General features: G+C 37.8%; 1 protein-coding gene across 13 annotated transcripts; it reads right to left on the reverse strand.

Moving 5' to 3' along the window:
- Positions 1-174: 174 nt before the first annotated feature.
- spg (dedicator of cytokinesis spg) lies at positions 175-21185 on the reverse strand. 13 transcript variants are annotated; one of them, XR_016375264.1, is made up of 28 exons: positions 20672-21185; positions 20422-20605; positions 20113-20358; positions 19240-19591; positions 18961-19169; positions 17964-18303; positions 17744-17842; positions 16575-16639; positions 16065-16488; positions 15811-16004; positions 14488-14728; positions 12255-12830; positions 11212-11438; positions 11060-11138; positions 9748-10142; positions 9615-9632; positions 9361-9523; positions 8329-8571; positions 8040-8234; positions 7830-7971; positions 7593-7759; positions 5986-6578; positions 5076-5412; positions 4412-4823; positions 4048-4121; positions 2862-3232; positions 2632-2653; positions 175-2539 (listed from the first exon to the last, which is right to left on the reverse strand). XR_016375264.1 is itself a non-coding variant. In XM_089854425.1 (27 exons), the coding sequence occupies exons 2-27, from the start codon at positions 20706-20708 to the stop codon at positions 2903-2905; spliced, it is 6342 nt and encodes a 2113-aa protein (XP_089710551.1). In that variant the 5' UTR covers positions 20709-20797; positions 20900-21185; the 3' UTR covers positions 175-2902. The 13 variants fall into 13 exon arrangements, 10 of the variants coding, with proteins under 10 accessions (XP_089710551.1, XP_089710550.1, XP_089710548.1 ...); XR_016375265.1 differs by lacking the exon at positions 2632-2653 and adding an exon at positions 2685-2745 and having other exon boundaries at positions 175-2493; XR_016375263.1 differs by lacking the exon at positions 2632-2653 and having other exon boundaries at positions 175-2493; positions 2685-3232.
- Positions 21186-21213: the final 28 nt, after the last annotated feature.

The raw sequence follows: 21213 nt of genomic DNA on the forward strand, positions 1-21213 counted from the left end.
AATATTTCCAATCAAAGGGGGCGTCACTAGACACACGTCCTATAAGAAATTTTCTTTATTTCCGGCCCTGACCTTGAGGTCAATTAGTCACGTGACGTCTCCGTAACCTATGGATGGATGGAGAAATATGGCGGGAAAAATCAACTTGAAGATCGTAAAATAAAACACTAGAAATTAATTACAAATACTTTTATAACGATCCATGTTCAATAAATACACAAAAGTAGTACATAAAACATTGGAATGTCGTAAAAATCCAGCGTTGCTATATTTCTTAGTATATTTTTATACAATGTAATGGCTATATATTACTCATAATTGATTTATTTTTGACTGGCTAATGTCATTTAGTTTAAGAATTAGTTATTAATTTTTAGGTGGTATTTTTCATATTAAACAGGCTTTTTTTTAACTATAATTGGCACTAGAGCACTCAAATACAAATTTGGAAAAACTAATTAATAAATATAGGCTATAGAAATCTATCAGATAATTAAGCCCATAAGGGAATTCTTTTTAATCCAGATTTAAAATTAATTAATTAATTTGTAGATAATACGGATAAAAATAATTAAGTACAAAATCGTGTAAAATTAAATGGCTGCACTCGTCAGACGTTCCTCCAAAGAAGCAATTAAATCACAATTTTTTAAAATAATATACATTTTTTTAAAGTTTAAATACATAATTATTATACAAAGTTTATAACTATATGCCTATAATAAAATAATATTTACGAAAAATATAAGATTTGACTAAAAAAATTTAATTTATCATAGTTATTTTTATACTTTATAATAGCTTAAAACTTAGGGTAGTTTTTTTTCGGTTACAAATCGGAAAATATATAAAAAAATCAATCTCCAATAAACCAATTTATGTCATGTAAAAAAAACCTAGAATGCCTGTAACATTTAGTTTAAAGATTCAATTTGAATTTGAATATATTTTCCCCATATTAGGCTTAACTTTGACCTTGAAACTGAAGTCCGTTAAGCCTAAATTTGAATTTGAATATATTTTTCCCATATTAGGCTTAACTTCGACCTTGAAACTCCCGTCCCGCCTAGTTAGGCTTAGCATAGCATTGTCGTAAAGAGCTGCAAAAGGTATTATTGACTCTGACTCAAGTTCTAACTGCTAAATTAGGCCTAGGCTTAAGTGTATATATGAATTAAAGTTCATATTATTGTTCGAAGTGTGCAAATTTCCTATATATCTTTTTACATCTACCAATATTTTACAAGTACGCAACTAAGACCTATCAAATTTTTAGAAGATTTTAAAATTTTATCCCCTTTAATTTTCAAATATATAGAAAAATCAAAATTGTTACGATATTTTTTTTTCTTGTGGTTGAGAAAATTGTTACAAAATTATGTGACGTTTATATTTATTTTTATAGTTTACTATATTTACTTGCGTTTTTTTTGTATTTGGTTTGTTTATTTGTTTGTTAGTTTGTTTTTTTTAAAGAAATATAATATTTACAACATTACGTTTTATACCAAAAAACCCACCATCGATCCTTCAGAAACATCCACATATTTTTTTTAAAAATTTCGACCCCGAAAAATATATTTACATAAATTTGACTAAAAAAATTAATTTATCTATTTATCATAATGCCGCTAGAGTTGCAGGTTTATTTTTTATTAAATTTCAAATTAGGGAAGTATTTTTGGGATAATTTAATAAAAATATATAACTTTACTAAAATAAAATGGCAAAATAATAAAATTTTGATGATAATAAAATACTGAATTGGCTGCTTAATTATTCAGTTAAGAATTAACCCTTGGCTTTTTTGAAATTTTTAGGCTTAGCTCAGGGGTAACAAAAATAGGCCTAATACTTTAATTAATTTGAAACCCCAACCTAACCATGATTACTTTAAAATTTTGGGGCATTTTAACTTTAAATTTTACTATCCTTAATTATTTTAGGCCTTGGTTAGCTTAAGGGTAACAAAAATAGACCTAATACATTACGTAACCAAATCAGAGATCGCAAGCTAAGCCTAACGAAAAACGAGTTAAATAAATCTTCCCTTATTCATTTCAGTCTTAATTAATTTCTTTCTAAATTCATTAATTACCACAAATTAAAACTCTAATATATAAAATTACTAAGCCTATTTTTACTTTATTTTCCAATATTTCTAAAATTTATCCTAAGAAGACCATCATTTTTCTACGAAATTTCATTATTTCTTTTTGTTCTATCAAAAGTTTAACTAATTTACTTTCAAACTCGTCTATTTAATTTTAAAAATATGAGGAAGACGCCAAAATTAGGACTATTTTTCTTAATTTTCAATTTCCGTAAATTTCCCAAAAATCTCTCTCATTGGTCATTACCCCCATTTAGGCCTATAAAGATAATACTTTTAAAATATTTAATCTCTCTTTAGTTTGTTAATTAATCTTTCAATCGCTGCCTTTTAAAAAATAAGCCTAAGCCTAAAACTAAAACTAAAGAAAATAAAATTACCTGATTTAGCCTTTAGGCCTAGGCTAAGCCTCGGTACTTTCGTTGCCTTTTAAAACATAAGCCTAAGCCTAAAACTAAAACTAAAGAAAATAAAATTACCTGATTTAGGCCTAGGCTAAGCCTCGGTACTTTTGTTGCCTTTTAAAATATAAGCCTAAGCCTAAGCCTAAAACTTAAGAAAATAAAATTACCTGATTTAGGCCTAGGCTAAGCCTCGGTACTTTCGGTGCCTTTTAAAATATAAGCCTAAGCCTAAGCCTAAAACTAAAACTAAAGAGAATAAAATTACCTGATTTAGGCCTAGGCTAAGCCTCGGTACTTTTGTATTTGTTGCCTTTTAAAATATAAGCCTAAGCCTAAGCCTAAAACTAAAACTAAAGAAAATAAAATTACCTGATTTAGGCCTAGGCTAAGCCTCGGTACTTTCGTTAATTTCAACCGAATTCAAATCATTTGTTTCTAAAATATCAAAATTAGTGGAAGTAGGCATAGTAGTAGTAGTTGGTGAATGGTTTGGGGTGCAATTTGGCGTAGAAGGGCTAACTGCGCCACTGGCTGCGTTACTAGCTGACATTTTCTTTGAAGGTAACGGTGGGGGTATGGAAGACAGCTGCTGTTGTTGTTGTTCAGAGTTAGCGGGTATGCTGTAATTTCCCGGTGTAGGTGAAACTGGGTCTTCAATTTCAACAGGTAATAGCACCGTGTCCTGCGGGGAAGTAATCAAGGCCGGTGCCGAAGCCTTTTCAACAATTTATACATGTATTTTTTTTTGTTTATATAGTTAAATCCATTGAATAAAGCTATAAGTGTGTGGGAGAGAAAAAAAGAGAAAGTGCGGGGCAAGGCTTAAAATAATGGTTCATGCAACTTGCAAGGGATTATCGTAAATTTTAACATGCAAAAAAATAAATTAACCAAGGCTTATGGAAAAATCTTCCTTCAATTTCAAAGCCAAGGCTTAAATACTTCATGAAGTTATTACGTAAAAATTAAAATTTGATGTCTCGGTTTTAATAATTTGACCGAGGCTTAAGGAAAACTCAAATTTGATGTCTCGGTTTTAATAATTTGACCAAGGTTTATGGAAAAGTTCAAATTTGATGCCAAGGCTGAATAATTTGACAAAGGCTTATGGAAAAGTTCAAATTTGATGCCTAGGCTTAATTATTTGAACAAGGCTTACGGTAAACTTCAAAGTTTGGTGTCTAGGCTTAATAATTTAACTAAGGCTTACGGGAAATCGTAAAAAATGCAAATTTGGTACTATAGTCTTAGTATCTTATTTTAGTTAAACAGTAATAATAAAATAATGTGAAAACCCCCAGAAAAACGGTTAAAAAGCAAATGGGACAAATTGACAAAGGCTTAAAGTGACATACCAAGGCATGATAGTTGGTGACAGACAAACCAAGGTTTAAAACCGCAAATAGTCATAAAAAAGTTGCTAAACATGACAAATTTCCACCAACAAAACAGTCATCAAATAAAAAACGAACAATAAATACACAAAAACCACGAAACTTCACAGACAAAGAAACTAAACAGAAAAATTACTTTTTTCATGAGTCGTCGAGGCAAAGCTGGTTTATTTTCTTCAACGTAATTATTTTGAGATTTCTTTTCCGATCCTTAAGATAAATAAAAACAAAAACATCCCCATGACTTACCTTATGATGGGGGAAGGATGCGAAATCTGAGAGAAATAAGCGCGTTAACTGTGGGACAGTTCAGGTCCGGTGGGTCGCTAGAAATGGGGGAGGAATAGTCGGAAAAATGGCGTGATTCGTCTGAAGTAGACTGCCCGCCATTTTTCCGAGTATTCTTCCCCCATTTCTAGCGCCCCACCAGACCTGAACCGTTCCACAGTTAGCGCACCTATTTCCCTCAAATGTGTCATCCAATTACCCAAGTTACTTACCTCTAGGTGGTAATGGAGGTGGTGACGATTCATTATCAACGGCTATATTGTAACTCGGTTCAGACCAACTCATTCGCGACATTGCTTGTCCTCCATTGTTCGATATTAAAGATGGTGGTAAGGCCAATGGTGGTGGATGCGAAGGAGGGTGACAAGAAACCGGAGAAAAGAGAGATTCGCATACTGATCCTGGCGTAGTCGCGACTGATATCCCGAGTAAGGAATCTACGGGAGTTGCCGCTGGTCTGGGACTAAGACAACTTCGTAAAGGGGGCGGGGGTAATGGAGGCGGGGCGTGTTGAGGCCCTAATCGTACGTTTGAAGGCAATGACGCGTAACCATCATCCATGGCCTGATGTTCAACATGATGAGATGATTGTATTCGAACCGAAGTTGTTCGATAACTACCAATCTGTTTGGTTTTTGAGTTACTTTAAAAGCTAGGCCTAGAAACGATGGCTAAGTTTATAAGATATGCTCCATAAATATGACACTACCTAAGCCTTTGACAGCGCCGCCTTACCCTGAATCTATGACCTACTTCAATCACTTCAAAATTACAAGCTCCAGTTTCTAAGTTACCAGAGATTAATTAAACAAACTTATGGATGGAACATATCTTATGAACTTATGCTCGAAAGTGGTAATTAGTAATTCAACTAACCCTTCCATCTTGGGGTGAGCTACTAAGCGCCACTGATCTGGGTCTAGTTGGTAAAGGAGGTGGTGTAGAGACGCCTAAAGGTTGAACGCGTCCTACAGTTGGAAATTGTTGAGGTATTCCCGTTCTAACAGTTCCAATACCGAAACTTATAGTACCGTCGCTATAATCAGTTTGGGGCCGACTATAAATATCCTCATCGTCAGAAACCTCAGGAAGAAAATGTCCGTAGATGCTAGAAGACCCTGACGACGAGGATCTGGTACTTCCAGTCGGTTCAGGCGATAATTTTTTAGGGACAACCAGTATCTCACCACTTGGAATCGGTGGAAGTGGTGTGCTGTATGATAATTAAGATTCCAAGGCTTAAAACCGCTTCATAGGCGCCAAGGTTTAAAATAAACCGCGGTTTAGGCCACGAGGCTTAAAAAACCCACGGTTTAGGCCACGAGGCTTAAAAAACCCGCGGTTTAGGCCACGAGGCGTAATAAACCCGCGTCTTAGGCCAAGAGGCTTAAAAAGAACCGCGATTTAGGCCACGAGGCTAAAAAAAACCGCGGTTTAGGCCACGAGGCTTAAAGAACCGCGTTTTAGGCCACGAGGCTTAAAAAACCAGCGGTTTAGGCCACGAGGCTTAAAAAACCAGCGGTTTAGGCCACGAGGCTTAAAAAGAACCCTGGTTTAGGCCACGAGGCTTAAAAAGAACCCCGGTTTAGGCCACGAGGCTTAAAAAGAACCCCGGTTTAGGCCACGAGGCTTAAAAAGAACCCCGTCTTAGGCCACGAGGCTTAAAAAGAACCGCTGTTTAGGCCACGAGGCTTAAAAAGAACCGCGTCTTAGGCCACGAGGCTTAAAAAACCCGAGATTTAGGCGCCAAGGCTTAAAAGAACAAAGAAGTACTCTTATTACTTACTTGACAATGGATGGCCTTCTTATAAAAGGTTCGTTTAAAACATCATGAGTACCACCAGAAGGTGTGGAAATATCCCCAGTTGTAGCTCTTCTATTACCTAATCGCGCCGCCATATTGGGGGAACTAGCTTCGCGTATGCTTTGTTTCATTATAGCAAAACGGTCAACTAGTCGACGTTGTAGAGGTTGAACATCAGGCGGGGCTAAACGTCCATGAAGGGAAAGTCCACCGTCCAAAATCTGAACTTGTTCCAAGATCAAAGATTTCAGTCGGGCCATTTTGTCCGATTGTTCAGGATTCTTCAGGGCGAAATCAGGATGGAAAAAGGCTTCTTGGTACTTTGCAATTCCTCCGTTAACCGCGGCTTCGATGACGCCTTGAAGTCTCATACTTAAGGGACTTATAGAACGTCTAGGGTCGCTCGTGTATTGGGTTATTAGGGATCGTAGTTCTTTGTTCATTTGTTGAACACTTTCGCAAGCGTGACAGATTGGTGTTAATTCCTCCGTTCGTTTTTCTATAACTTCAAACCATCTTAGAATCCCTGGCAAGTGAGAGGCGGTAACCAAAGTAGTTCGTTCAATCCATAAACTCTGCGCGGATTTTCAATTTAAAAAAAAAAGGTAGGCCAAAAATAGGTTAGTTTAATTAGGAAATAGGTTAGTTTTATCGAGAAAATAGGCCTAAATCTGTTAGTTTTATCGTGAAAATAGGCCTAATAGGTTAGTTTTATCGAGAAAATAGGCCTAAATCTGTTAGTTTTATCGTGAAAATAGGCCTAATAGGTTAGTTTTATCGAGAAAATAGGCCTAAATCTGTTAGTTTTATCGTGAAAATAGGCCTAATAGGTTAGTTTTATCGAGAAAATAGGCCTAAATCTGTTAGTTTTATCGTGAAAATAGGCCTAATAGGTTAGTTTTATCGAGAAAATAGGTCTAAATAGGTTAGTTTTGGCGAGAAAATAGGTCTAAATAGATTAGTTTTATTGAGAAAATAGGCCTAATATGTTAGTCTAGCGATAAATAAGGCCTAAATAGGTTAGTCTTAGCGAGAAAATAGGCCTAATAGGTTAGTTTGACCGAGAAAATAGACCTAAATAGGTTAGTCTTAGCGAGAAAATAGGCCTAAATAGGTTAGTTGTAGCGAGAAAATAGGCCAAAAACACGGTCAGTCTATCGAGAAAAGACCAAAAACACGGTCAGTCTATCGAGAAAATAGACCAAAAACACAGTCAGTCTATCGAGAAAATAGACCAAAAACACAGTCAGTCTATCGAGAAAATAGACCAAAAACACAGTCAGTCTATCGAGAAAATAGACCAAAAACACAGTCAGTCTATCGAGAAAATAGACCAAAAACACAGTCAGTCTATCGAGAAAATAGACCAAAAACACGGTCAGTATCGAGAAAATAGGCCAAAAACACGGTCAGTCTATCGAGAAAATAGGCCAAAAACACGGTCAGTCTTGACGAGAAAATAGGTCTAAATAGGTTAGTCCATTTATGGAGAAAATAGGCCTAGCGAGAAAATAGATCAAAAAAGGCTTCGTGAGAAAATAGGCCAAAAATAGGTTAGTTCAGTGTGAAAATAGGCCAAAATAACGTACCTTGAATTCGTTATCTTTATCAACAGGTCCCTTATGAATTGGTCGATCAAATAGAAAAGTATTGACTTCATTGACTAAATAATAACTTAAGATTTTCTCCGGAACATCGTGAGCTTCAAACTCCGGTCTTAAAACCGGAATAGGCTTAACATTGCAGATTTGAATATCTGCAGCCAATTAAAAACCTAATCAATTACCACAAATTCTATAACCAAAGCTACATTTCTTAAAACTTACATTGGTTATCAGAATTTACGATACTATCATCTGGAGGCGTATTTTTCATTAAAATTTGTGCATGAGGGAATTCAGTTTGTAATCTTTGAGTAAAAGCTCCGATTCTTTCGTATTCTAAGCCACGATAGACGAAAACCTTATTCTAAACGATACCAAATGGTTCAGACAACGGAGTAGTGTTCAAATTTTGTTCATAACCAATCAACTTACGCGTAAAAATAGTGGAAAACTTAATCCGTAAAATCCAACTCGGAAATATTCCGGTTCAGGTCGTAATTGAGTTAAAATATTATCAAAAAATCGCGCTTGCGTCTTAAGAATCGAACTAAGTTTTGAATAATTGAACAATTGACGTTCGTAGAGATTCGCGAGTTCCTTACACAGTTCAATTCCCTCCTCCCAACACTGTTTTAATTTTGTTTTAATTTAAAATTAATTTTTAGGCCAAAAATCACGTTTTCTTTTTGAAAGCAAAGGCTTAGGATTAAGATTAACTTACCTTTCCTTTGTCGAAATATTCTATTATTTTAAGGTAAAGAGATTCTTTTCGCTTCCATTCCGGTTGTTGAGGGTATCTTTGATCAGCGGGCAAGGCATTATTAGACCAACTCAGTAAATCAGCGTGTAATTTTAAAGTGAAAGATGCTTCGGTATAATTTTCAGCCGGTAAATGTAGATCACAAAGTTTATAAATGTACCGTATGTACATTTCTTTCCTGTTTATTTCATTTTTGTAGAAGTTCTGAAGAGGGTTTGAAAAACAGCTTGTTTTAGGTTAATTCCAGTGAATTAGACCAAAGTATAGGCTTAGCGTCGATAGTAGAACAAAGTAGGCTTAGCGTCGATAGTAGAACAAAGTAGGCTTAGCGTCGATTATAGACCAAAGTAGGCTTAGCGTCGATTATAGGTCAAAGTAGGCTTAACGTCGATTATAGGTCAAAGTAGGCTTAGCGTCGATTATAAGTCAAACTAGGCTTAGCGTCGATTATAAGTCAAACTAGGCTTAGCGTCGATTATAGACCAAAGTAGTCTTAGCACGGATTATAGACCAAAGTAGGCTTAGGGTCGATTATAGACCAAAGTAGGCTTAGGGTCGATTATAGACCAAAGTAGGCTTAGGGTCGATTATAGACCAAAGTAGGCTTAGGGTCGATTATAGACCAAAGTAGGCTTAGCGCGGATTATAGACCAAAGTAGGCTTAGCGTCGATTGTAGACCAAAGTAGGCTTAGCGTCGATTGTAGACCAAACTAGGCTTAGCGTCGATTATAGACCAAACTAGGCTTAGCGCGGATTATAGACCAAAGTAGTCTTAACGCCGATTACAGACCGAAGTAGGCTTAGCGCGGAATATAGACCGAAACCAAGTAGGCTTAGGGCCGATTTTAGACCAAAGTAGGCTTAGAGCCGATTATAGACTAAAGTAGGCTTAGGGTCGATTATAGACTAAAGTAGGCTTAACATCGATAATAGACAAAAGTAGGCTTAGCGCGGATTATAGACCAAAGTATGCTTAAACAATATGAACATACCAATAAATTAACAGTGCAGCTCATTCTTTTATCCTGATTTTCTTCACCCTCCATGACGTTTCGGTAATCGAGTAACCGTTCTAGCAATCTCGTAATGGAATTAATGAAAGCAATTCCATTCTCCTTCCAAATAGGATCACTAGTACGAACTCTTTCCAATAAACTGTTGCCGTTAAAAAACCCTTAAAATCAATTAAAACCAACCCAAAAAACCATAAAACTAAATCGTATAAATTAATTAATTAATATCTTACACAGAACTCAAATGCTCCCTTTAAACATAGTTTTAACAAAAAAGCAGCGTTGGAAAGGGTTAGTAATTATTAAAAAACATAATAACCAAAGCGCACCAAGCTTTAAATTAAATTAAAATTAATTTAAACTTACATTGTATTGAATAGTTGTCGGTATTCGTCATCTCCCTTATTTTCGCTGATCAGAATGTCCAGTTTATCGATTAGTTCCGACTCGACTTGCTTGAAACTTCCGCTAGCTCGTTGTTCGGAGTCCATCATATCGAAAAATATGGGTAAAGTTGCCTTGCGAAGTTCAGCTTCGGGAACAAGCGTCACTTCGAGGAAAGGTCCCACCATGGCCGGGATAAAATGAGCTTTGTTTTCACCCAATTTGTCCCACATGGATAGTATTTGGAATCCCATCAGTACGCGCATATCGCCGTATTTCTCGCTGATTTTATCGCGTTTCGCTTCCGAGAATGTTTCCATTTGGAGTGCGGGTTGCGTAAGGAACGCCACAGATAGCATGAAAAAGCTACTCCATAACTGAGCAAGAACAATAGCCAAAACGAACGGAATTAGTCTTAACTTTAAGCCTTGTCTATCGATATTCCTCATCCTATTCTACTTCATCTTAAGCCTTGTCTAGCGAACTTCCTAAGCCTTGTCTAGCGAACTTCCTAAGCCTTGTCTAGCGAACTTCCTAAGCCTTGTCTAGCGAACTTCCTAAGCCTTGTCTAGCGAACTTCCTAAGCCTTGTCTAGCGAACTTCCTAAGCCTTGTCTAGCGAACTTCCTAAGCCTTGTCTAGCGAACTTCCTAAGCCTTGTCTAGCGAACTTCCTAAGCCTTGTCTAGCGAACTTCCTAAGCCTTGTCTAGCGAACTTCCTAAGCCTTGTCTAGCAAACTTCCTAAGCCTTGTCTAGCAAACTTCCTAAGCCTTGTCTAGCAAACTTCCTAAGCCTTGTCTAGCAAACTTCCTAAACATCCTAAGCCTTGTCTCGCGCAATTTCTAAACTTGCTAAGTCTTGTGTGGCAAATTTTCTAAACATCCTAAGCCTTATCTAGCGACCTTCCCAAATAACATAAGCCATGCCTAGCGAAAATGCTAAATATATTAAGCCTCGTCTCGCTAACTTCCTAAGCCTCGGCTATAAAACTTCCTAAGCCTCGGCTATGGAACTTCCTAAGCCTCGGCTATAAAACTTCCAAAGCCTCGGCTATAAACCTTCCTAAGCCTTGTCTAGCAAACTTCCTAAGCCTCGGCTATAAAACTTCGTAAGCCTCGGCTATAAAACTTCGTAAGCCTCGGCTATAAAACTTCGTAAGCCTCGGCTATAAAACTTCCTAAGCCTCGGCTATAAAACTTTCTAAGCCTCGGCTATAAAACTTTCTAAGCCTTGTCTAGCAAACTTCCTAAGCCTTGTCTAGCAAATTTCCTAAGCCTTGTCCCAACTAACATACCTGTTTATTAAACGCATTTCCATCCAGAAAATCCGTTGTTAAAGGTTGAGAAAATTCTTGCAGGGAACAAAGTATGACGCTAAAACAATTCCCCCATTAAAATTAAAATACCTACAACATACAAAACCTAGGCTAAAGTCCGAAAAACCTACTGATTATCAACCATTCTCATAACCATCCAATCCGGTGGGAAAACATCCTCCCGAACCATTTCTCTAAAGACATTAAAAACCAGCAGCAAAAAATCACTTAGCGATTGTTGATTGGCTTTCCCGGGTTCTCTACGATATTTAGCGTCAGTAAACTTCTCCCAAAGATGACAATAATGTTGTTGTTCCATCAAACGTAGCAAGCCGATAAGGCAAGCGACAATAAGACCCTAATGGTGTACAAAAAGACCCCAACCAACAACTTACCGATGGTATTTCTTACGAAGACGCGACAAAAACCAATTAGAAACCAGGGTTCATACAACTTTTGGAAAACAAATTTCCCTGAGATTTCCAGGTGTTTTCCCCTACATGGAGCAAATGTTAACGAAGGAGGGGAGGCGGGGACAAATTGGACTATAACATACTCAAAGGACATCCCCGTATCTCTAATTGAACCAGAGTTATGAGCCTCCAAAGTTGGGTCTAATGCTATTCCTATGGAGGGGGGTTGTTTGTTTACGTTTTGCTTAATTACTCGGCCCCTGTTTGTCGTAGCCCTAAGTTTTTAGTATGGTTGGATGGGGGACAAATTGGACTATAACATACTCAAAGGACATCCCCGTATCTCTAATTGAACCAGAGTTATGAGCCTCCAAAGTTGGGTCTAATGCTATTCCTATGGAGGGGGGTTGTTTGTTTACGTTTTGCTTAATTACTCGGCCCCTGTTTGTCGTAGCCCCAAGTTTTTAGTATTGTTGGATGGGGGAAAAATAGGACTATAACTTACTCGAAGGACATCTCCGTATCTCTAATATAACCAGAGTTACGAGCCTCCAAAGTTGGGTGTAATGTTAATCCTATGGAGGGGATGTTCACGAACATTTTCCTTAATCACTCGGCCCCTGTTTGACGCAAAATTCCCTGATTTCCCTGAATTTTACTAAAAATTCTAAATTTCCCTGAGTTTTCCCTGAGGTTTTTGTCAACTATTTATTTTCCTGATTTTATTTTCCAGGTTTGTATGAACCCTCAGAAACACTTACGGCGGTTGACGAAGTCCTATCAACTTGTTTCACGCAATCCAAGAGTGTTTCCACGAGTCCCATGACTAATATATCAAGATCCCGGTTAATTCCCGCGATATTGGTGATAGGTTTCTCTTTAAAATGCGACAATTGTCCGGCAGTCGCGCTACTATTTCGTCTAACGGGTTTACATCTCAAATGATCTTTGCCGTCTTTCAAATGTTGTAGAAACGTAATAATTTCCCCGATAATCTCGGCGCAATGAGCCATATCGGGTTTATTGGGGACTAAGTGAAGTTGCAAGTGCGTCACGATGATTTCCATCAACTCGGAACGTGACGTGGCTTCCCTAAAAACTGGTCCCTTAATGAGATGCAAGATGCATTTCAATTTGGCCGTGGCTAATTGAGGTACAATTTGGTCCGAGATATTTATATTTCCACCACCGCTCATTGTTGAATAGGAGAGACCCTCCAATGTCATTTTGATTATTCGAGTCACTTCGGAATGCGTCATGACTTTCAAAAGTTGCTCGAAAAGTGGACCGAGACTGTTCACCAACGCAACTTGATTAGCCAAAATTGACGTGGAGTTCTATTAAGAAAAAACGCAAACACGTCGCTCGTTTTATGACCGAGTACTCAATTTTACAGCTTTGAGTTATACATTTTATAACCGAGTATTCAAACTCATCAATTTTATAACCGAATACTCAATCTCATCAATTCTAAAACCGAGTACTCAAAAGCTCCAACTCTGAGCCATCAAATTAATAACCGAGTACTCAAAAGCACCAACTCTGAGCCATCAAATTAATAACCGAGTACTCAAAAGCACCAACTCTGAGCCATCAAATTAATAACCGAGTACTCAAAAGCTCCAACTCTGAGCCATCAAATTAATAACCGAGTACTCAAAAGCTCCAACTCTGAGCCATCAAATTAATAACCGAGTACTCAAAAGCACCAACTTTTGAGCCATCAAATTAATAACCGAGTATTTTATAACCAAAACCGAGTGCTCAATTATGCCAAGGCTTAAAAAAAGCTCCAACTCTGAGCCATCAAATTAACAACCGAGTTCTCAAAAGCACCAACTCTGAGCCATCAAATTAATAACCGAGTACTCAAAAGCTCCAACTCTGAGCCATCAAATTAACAACCGAGTTCTCAAAAGCTCCAACTCTGAGCCATCAAATTAACAACCGAGTTCTCAAAAGCACCAACTCTGAGCCATCAAATTAATAACCGAGTACTCAAAAGCACCAACTCTGAGCCATCAAATTAATAACCGAGTACTCAAAAGCTCCAACTTTTGAGCCATCAAATTAATAACCGAGTACTCAAAAGCTCCAACTCTGAGCCATCAAATTAATAACCGAGTACTCAAAAGCTCCAACTCTGAGCCATCAAATTAATAACCGAGTACTCAAAAGCACCAACTTTTGAGCCATCAAATTAATAACCGAGTATTTTATAACCAAAACCGAGTGCTCAATTATGCCAAGGCTTAAAAAAAGCTCCAACTCTGAGCCATCAAATTAACAACCGAGTTCTCAAAAGCACCAACTCTGAGCCATCAAATTAATAACCGAGTACTCAAAAGCTCCAACTCTGAGCCATCAAATTAATAACCGAGTACTCAAAAGCACCAACTCTGAGCCATCAAATTAATAACCGAGTACTCAAAAGCTCCAACTTTTGAGCCATCAAATTAATAACCGAGTACTCAAAAGCACCAACTCTGAGCCATCAAATTAATAACCGAGTACTCAAAAGCTCCAACTCTGAGCCATCAAATTAATAACCGAGTACTCAAAAGCTCCAACTCTGAGCCATCAAATTAATAACCGAGTACTCAAAAGCTCCAACTTTTGAGCCATCAAATTAATAACCGAGTATTTTATAACCAAAACCGAGTGCTCAATTATGCCAAGGCTTAAAAACTACACGTTCTAGCTCAAAGACAATAGATTTTCTGAAAAAAAAAAAAAAAAAAAATACTAGCAAAGGCGGCCATCTTGGACGAATTTCAATCTGTATGGTCACCACTACTAACAAGCGCTTAATTGGTTAAATCTAAAGAAATTCTACATATGATGGCGGCCATCTTGGACGAATGTCTATCTGTATGGTCAATACTACTAACAAGTACTTATGGCGGCCATTTTGGACGCGTATCTATGTGTAACTAACAATAACAAGCCCTTAATGGGTTAAATCTAAGATTAATAAAAAGGGGTGGTACTTACGTCAGAGGGTAAGGGTTCACTAGGTAAGGTCAACATTCGATTGAAGGAATGAAAGAGCTCGTGTAGATCCAACCTAAAGGCTTCTTCGTTTTGATCTCCGGTGGCCCGAGCAAAAAGAACCCTGGATTGGATTATGAACTTGAAAATGTACTCGAGCGATAGGAAGCACTTGTGAATCGATTCTTGTTGCTCGGTGTCGCGAACCAAGTCCGCGCAATGTTTCACGCAGCTTATTAGACCCCTAAAAAATAACCAGCAGATTCAATTGAGAAAAGTTACGAGAACTGAAACACTTTCAAGCTTTGTGCAAACTTCGTGAGAAGCATTACAAACTTAATGAAAAACATTAAAAACAGCGTCAAAAACATTAAAAACCGTGTCAAAAACATTTAAAAGCGCGTCAAAACTATTGATAACTATGCGAAAAACGTCAATAACTATGCGAAAAACGTCAATAACTATGCGAAAAACGTCAATAACTATGCGAAAAACGTCAAAAACTGCGAAAAGCGTCAAAAACTACGCGAAAAACGTCAAAAACTACGCGAAAAACGTCAAAAACTGCGAAAAGCGTCAACAACTACGCGAAAATCGTCAACAACTACGCGAAAATCGTCAACAACTACGCGAAAATCGTCAACAACTACGCGAAAAACGTCAACAACTACGCGAAAATCGTCAACAACTACGCGAAAAACGTCAACAACTACGCGAAAAACGTCAACAACTACGCGAAAAACGTCAACAACTACGCGAAAAACGTCAACAACTACGCGAAAAACGTCAACAACTACGCGAAAAACGTCAACAACTACGCGAAAAACGTCAATAACTATGCGAAAAACGTCAATAACTATGCGAAAAACGTCAAAAACTATGCGAAAAACGTCAATAACTATGCGAAAAACGTCAAAAACTATGCGAAAAACGTCAATAACTATGCGAAAAACATCAAAAAATATGCGTATAACATCAATAACTATGCGTATAACATCAATAACTATGCGTATAACATCAAAAACTATGCGTATAACATCAAAAACTATGCGAAAAACGTCAATCACTATGCGAAAAACATCAATAACTATACGAAAAACACTGCAAACATTGGGAAAAACATCAAGAACTATGCGAAAAACATCAAAAACTATGCGAAAAACATCAAAACCTATGCGAAACACATCAAAAACTATACGAAAAACGTCAACAACTATGCGAAAAACATCAATAACTATGCGAAAAACATCAATCACTATACGAAAAACACAGCAAACTTTGGGGAAAACATCAAGAACTATGCGCGAAACACATTGAAAACTTTACTTGTAAACTAAAGCGGCTGCAAAATGAGCTGTTATGTAGGTATCCATAACTGGTTTGAAATGTTCGTAGCGGCTACCCTCCAGTAAACTAAAAATATGAACTAAAACTTTGAAAACGAGTCCGGAATGCGTCGTCGAGTTACCATCACTTGTGGAAAACATTGAAAAAAGAGAGTCCAATATATCCTGCAAAAACTGCCACCAAAAAAACGTCAAAATTAGCAACAAAAACCAATTTAGGACAGACACGCCTACTTTAACGATTTCCTCTCCGTCAAGCTTCATAACTTTATTCAAGGTATCTTGAATATGATCGGGATGATCCTTCCATTTTAACAGCGACAAGACGTCACCGTTTTGCGTCAACTTCGTAGAACAAAGCAGCGTTCTAATGTAGACTGTTTCCCTGGAACTTCTCGGGAACAGTCCCAAACTACTTAAAGTTGCCGATAGCGACTGATTGACGCTAGAACTTCCGGGTGTTACGACTGTACTACCTTCTTTAGGACCCGACGGAAGGTTTAAATAATTTTTAGGGTCTTGAAGTTTCGATCTATCTTCGCATTTGTACACGTAAAGTTCGTGAACTCCGTTACTGAGAATGGTTCCTTTACTATCCATTAAATGAATGCACGAAAAACCGAGTAGTTTTTTCTCCCGATCTCGAGCTTTTCCACCGCCATCGCGGATGGAATTAAATTAATTTAAAATAAGTATTTTAATTTAATCGGGATCAGGGTATGATGGGAAAAAGAAATTAACATACTCGAACAATGACGATATTCTATCCTTACATGAGCGCCGTCAAATTTTTCAATAGGAATTGCGAGCTAAACAATGACGAGTTGAATTTTAATGCCATTATATTTTGAGGGTTCGAACTAAACGCTACAGGCGTGCGAGTCCCAATTCTTAGGTTTCCGAATCCGAGTCCCGATTTTTGGGTTTGGAATCCCGAGTCCCGATTCTTAGGTTTTAGAAATGCCGAGTCCCGATTGTTAGGATTAGAAATGCCGAGTCCCGATTGTTAGGATTAGAAATGCCGAGTTCCGATTCTTAGGGTTTAAAAATCCGAGTTCCGATTCTTAGGGTTTAAAAATCCGAGTTCCGATTCTTAGGGTTTAAAAATCCGAGTTCCGATTCTTAGGGTTTAAAAATCCGAGTTCCGATTCTTAGGGTTTAAAAATCCGAGTTCCGATTCTTAGGGTTTAAAAATCCGAGTTCCGATTCTTAGGATTAGAAATCCGAGTTCCGATTCTTAGGGATTAAAAATCCGACTCCCGATTCTTAGGGTTTAAAAATCCGACTCCCGATTCTTAGGGTTTAAAAATCCGACTCCCGATTCTTAGGGATTAGAAACGCGACTCCCGATTCTTAGGATTATATGTACCGAGTCTCGATTCTTAGAATTTTCGAACCCGAGTCCCGATTCTTAGAATTTTCGAACCCAAGTCCCGATTCTTAGAAGTTTCGAACCCGAGTCCCGATTCTTAGAAGTTTCGAACCCGAGTCCCGATTCTTAGAAGTTTCGAACCCGAGTCCCGATTCTTAGAAGTTTCGAACCCGAGTCCCGATTCTTAGAAGTTTCGAACCCGAGTCCCGATTCTTAGAAGTTTCGAACCCGAGTCCCGATTCTTAGAAGTTTCGAACCCGAGTCCCGATTCTTAGAAGTTTCGAACCCGAGTCCCGATTCTTAGAAGTTTCAAACCCGAGTCCCGATTCTTAGAAGTTTCAAACCCGAGTCCCGATTCTTAGGATTAGAAATACCGAGTCCCGATTCTTAGGATTAGAAATCCCGAGTCCCCAATCTTATTTTTCGAATCCGAGTCCGAAAAATTGGATTCACGGGACTCGGACTCGAACTCGCGTACCCACATAAGCCTACCAAACACTTTGTAATAACGTTTGAAGACAGGGTTGAGTTTTCAACTAACCTTAATCAGATCTGACCATCTCGGGGCGTTATTATGATACAAGACTAGACTTTGATAGTCGGAAACATTTTCTTGACCAGAACCAATACTGATACATTTCTGATAGCAAAAACGTAACCAAAACCATTCTTTAATCTCTAATTTTAACCATACAGACAGATGGCAGCCATCTTGGATGAATGTCAATCTGTACACCCTTAACTACTAATTAATTACAAACCTCTAAAAGTTGTCCATCAAAATTCAGTAGATAAACAGAGGCTTCGATGTTTTTTCCCGTTGATTTCCCCCCTTTTTCAAAATCCCCGCGTTCCAAAGCGAAATACAGATCATTTCGAACATCTCCCGGCATGATGACGTCAGAAAACCCGCGTTTACGCGTAATAGAGACGTTCTTAAAGAGTAATGGGCTTTCTTGGCATAGTTGGTTTAAATCCCCGTGTAACATTCGAATGCCCAAAACTAATCCGTAATTTGGTTGTCCCGATAATAAATTGTACTTGTTGTTTTGTTTTTTAATTATGAGTTCGTGTAATTGGTGAAAATCGTTTTCATTGCACCTAAAATGGATGAAAACGAAATAAAAAATGTGGGGGTGTTGATTAAGTATAAATTTAAGGTGTAAGAGTCCTAATTTTTAGGTACTCGGTCGCGCAACCCGTTTTCCGAGTCCCAGTCCGAGTACTCGATCTCGAAACCTGTTTTCCGAGTCCCAGTCCAAATACTCGGTCGCGCAACCTGTTTTTTGAGTCCAAATTCGAGTACTCGGTCGCGCAAACCTGTTTTTGAGTCCAAATTCGAGTACTCGGTCGCGCAAACCTGTTTTTGAGTCCAAATTCGAGTACTCGGTCGCGCAAACCTGTTTTTGAGTCCAAATTCGAGTACTCGGTCGCGCAACCTGTTTTCCGAGCCCCAGTCCGAGTTCTCGGTCGCTTAAACGTATTTTCCGAGTCCCAGTCCGAGTACTCGATCGCGCAACCCGTTTTCCGAGCCCCAGTCAGAGTACTCGGTCGCTCAACCGGTTTTCCGAGCCCCAGTCAGAGTACTCGGTCGCGCAACCCGTTTTCCGAGTCCCAGTCCAAGTCCCCGGTCTCTCAACCGGTTTTCCGAGCCCCAGTTCGAGTACGCGGTCGCACAAACCCGTTTTCCGAGCCCCAGTTCGAGTACTCGGTCGCGCAAACCTGTTTTCCGAGTCCAAATTCGAATATAAATCTTACATATGAATTTTCATAGTGTATTCTCTTTCCTCAGCCATCATAGAATCGGATTTTTCCGAGAGAACTTCGGTTATATTGAGCACGGCGCATCCGTAAGGCCTCCTATAGGACTGGGAAGTTGATTTCTTGCTATCATTTAGCATTCGGCCTATTCTAATGATATGAACAACTATATATATGTCTCTCGTTAGATCGGCGTTCCCCAAATCCTAAAGAAAATCGTCATTAAAACAAACAAACAGAAAGAAACTCTTTCCGTTAACGACATCAACTCATTACGGTGAAAATTGTGCAATGACTATTCAATTTTTCCACAAAATTTGACTGGCCAAATTTGCTTAAACGGACTAGATATCGTTCGCTAATAAACTCAGCCTGCTGAGTATCGTAAAGCGAAAAATGTAGTTCTACTTCTTCACCCAGAACGTAAATGAAGTCCCGCATTCGGATGAAGATATGATGAGTTACGATACCCGCCTGCGGGTCCTTTTTTTTAACAGTTCCCCTTCCTAAAGGTCCCGTCACGCTCTCTGCACTTTCAAGGTGAACTTTATAAAGTTCTACGGGACTTAAACTGTCAGGTTCAACAACTTCATTGTCGACTCTTGGCACCAGATCTAAACCTAAATATCTGTAATTGAGATACAGATTTCTTTAAGATTTAAGACTAAGATTCAAGGGCAGGGTTCGTACAAAATTTTTGGAATGAAATTCCCTGACTTTTCCAGGTTTTCCCTGACTAAATTCCACAAATTTCCCTGACCATTTGCAATAACGTACATGGCGAACGTATATGAAAACCAATCTATATTCACTCAAATAATTTTTGCACGAGTTATTTTTATAAAAATTAGCCAATTAATTCGTTTAAATTTAATTTAAAGTAAATCATAAATAACCTGAGCGAGCGAAGCGAGCTCTGCGAATTTGGGGCTTTGCTCAAATCTCAAAAATATTTTTCTGATCACCATTATACTTTAAATTTCCTTCCAATATATTTTTCCCTGACATTTCCCTGACTTTTTAGGTCCAATTTTAAATTTCCCTGACTTTTCCCTGACCTTTTAGGCCCATTTTCAATTTCCCTGACTTTTCCAGGTTTTCCAGGTCGTGTACGAACCCTGAAGGGGGCGTTATTTAAACAATTTTTACCGGTTTCCCCAATCAATTTTGGCAGTTATTCTAGCTTTCCTTTCATTCATTTGATCCTGAGTTAGCGTGCCAATTATTAGTTGCCTTCTCATCTCTATAAGATCCCTCATGACTTTTTGTAAACGTTGAAATAGCTGAATTTCATGTTTTATAAAAAGTTTCTTCCAAATAGTGTGCCATTCTCTTAAAACGCACGTTACTTCCCTAACAGTTGGATCCTCAACCGGGACCACAGTCTCAAACAAACTGTACATGATTAAACTTAAGTTATAATGCAAATTTTAATTAAAGATATTTGGGTACACGTACCCCTCATTTATGATATGAAAAGCTCGTAAACAAACTACAGAGGCGGGGAAAATACCCTTAATTGATTTTTTCCTAGTGGAATAACCCCTAAACCACCCTCCACCGCATTCTTCCAGAATTTGAACAGTTTCACCAATTTCAAGTGCCAATCCATACTTGCAATTACCATCATAGTTATAAATTACTTTAGAGTGAAAATAATCATTAATTTGATCGTTAAATAATTAATAAAACACTTAGATTAACGTACCAACACCAAATTTCTTATTTTTAGTTGGTGTCCACATAGTTAGATCTATTTTAATAATAGATCTAACGAGTAACGTTACCGTAACAATAAGCTCATAAAATGTTTCATTCAATAAGGTTTATGTCGCTGAAAGAAGCGTCAATTCCTCGAATTCCGAGAGATAATGATAGGCTTTTGTTTTTGAGGATGGCAACTGGTTTTTCCTCTTAATTCTTTAATTTCAATTACCTCATTTTATTCTTGATTCTTCATGCTTTCGTCTATTGTTGTTTTTCGGCCCTGAACCTTAGGCCTTTGTCTATTAAAAACTTCATACACGCACAAACAACGATACACAATGTTTATTCCCAAAAATACGAACGATAAACGATTAAACAATAATTACGTAGATGATTTAAAAGTAAATCTATTAATTTTATAATTAAAACTTGTACGATGATGCGTTTAAAACGTCAAAAACAACGCGAAAAACCGTAACGTTACGTTACGTACACCTCAAATTTTCCACAAACCCTGCGGCCATTTTGTATTATTTTTCAAAA

This window comes from Phalangium opilio, unplaced genomic scaffold (genome assembly GCF_054372755.1).
Source record: "Phalangium opilio isolate 3A_F unplaced genomic scaffold, DU_Popi_V2 ptg000209l_1, whole genome shotgun sequence".
NCBI classification, from domain to species: Eukaryota; Metazoa; Arthropoda; class Arachnida; order Opiliones; family Phalangiidae; genus Phalangium; species Phalangium opilio.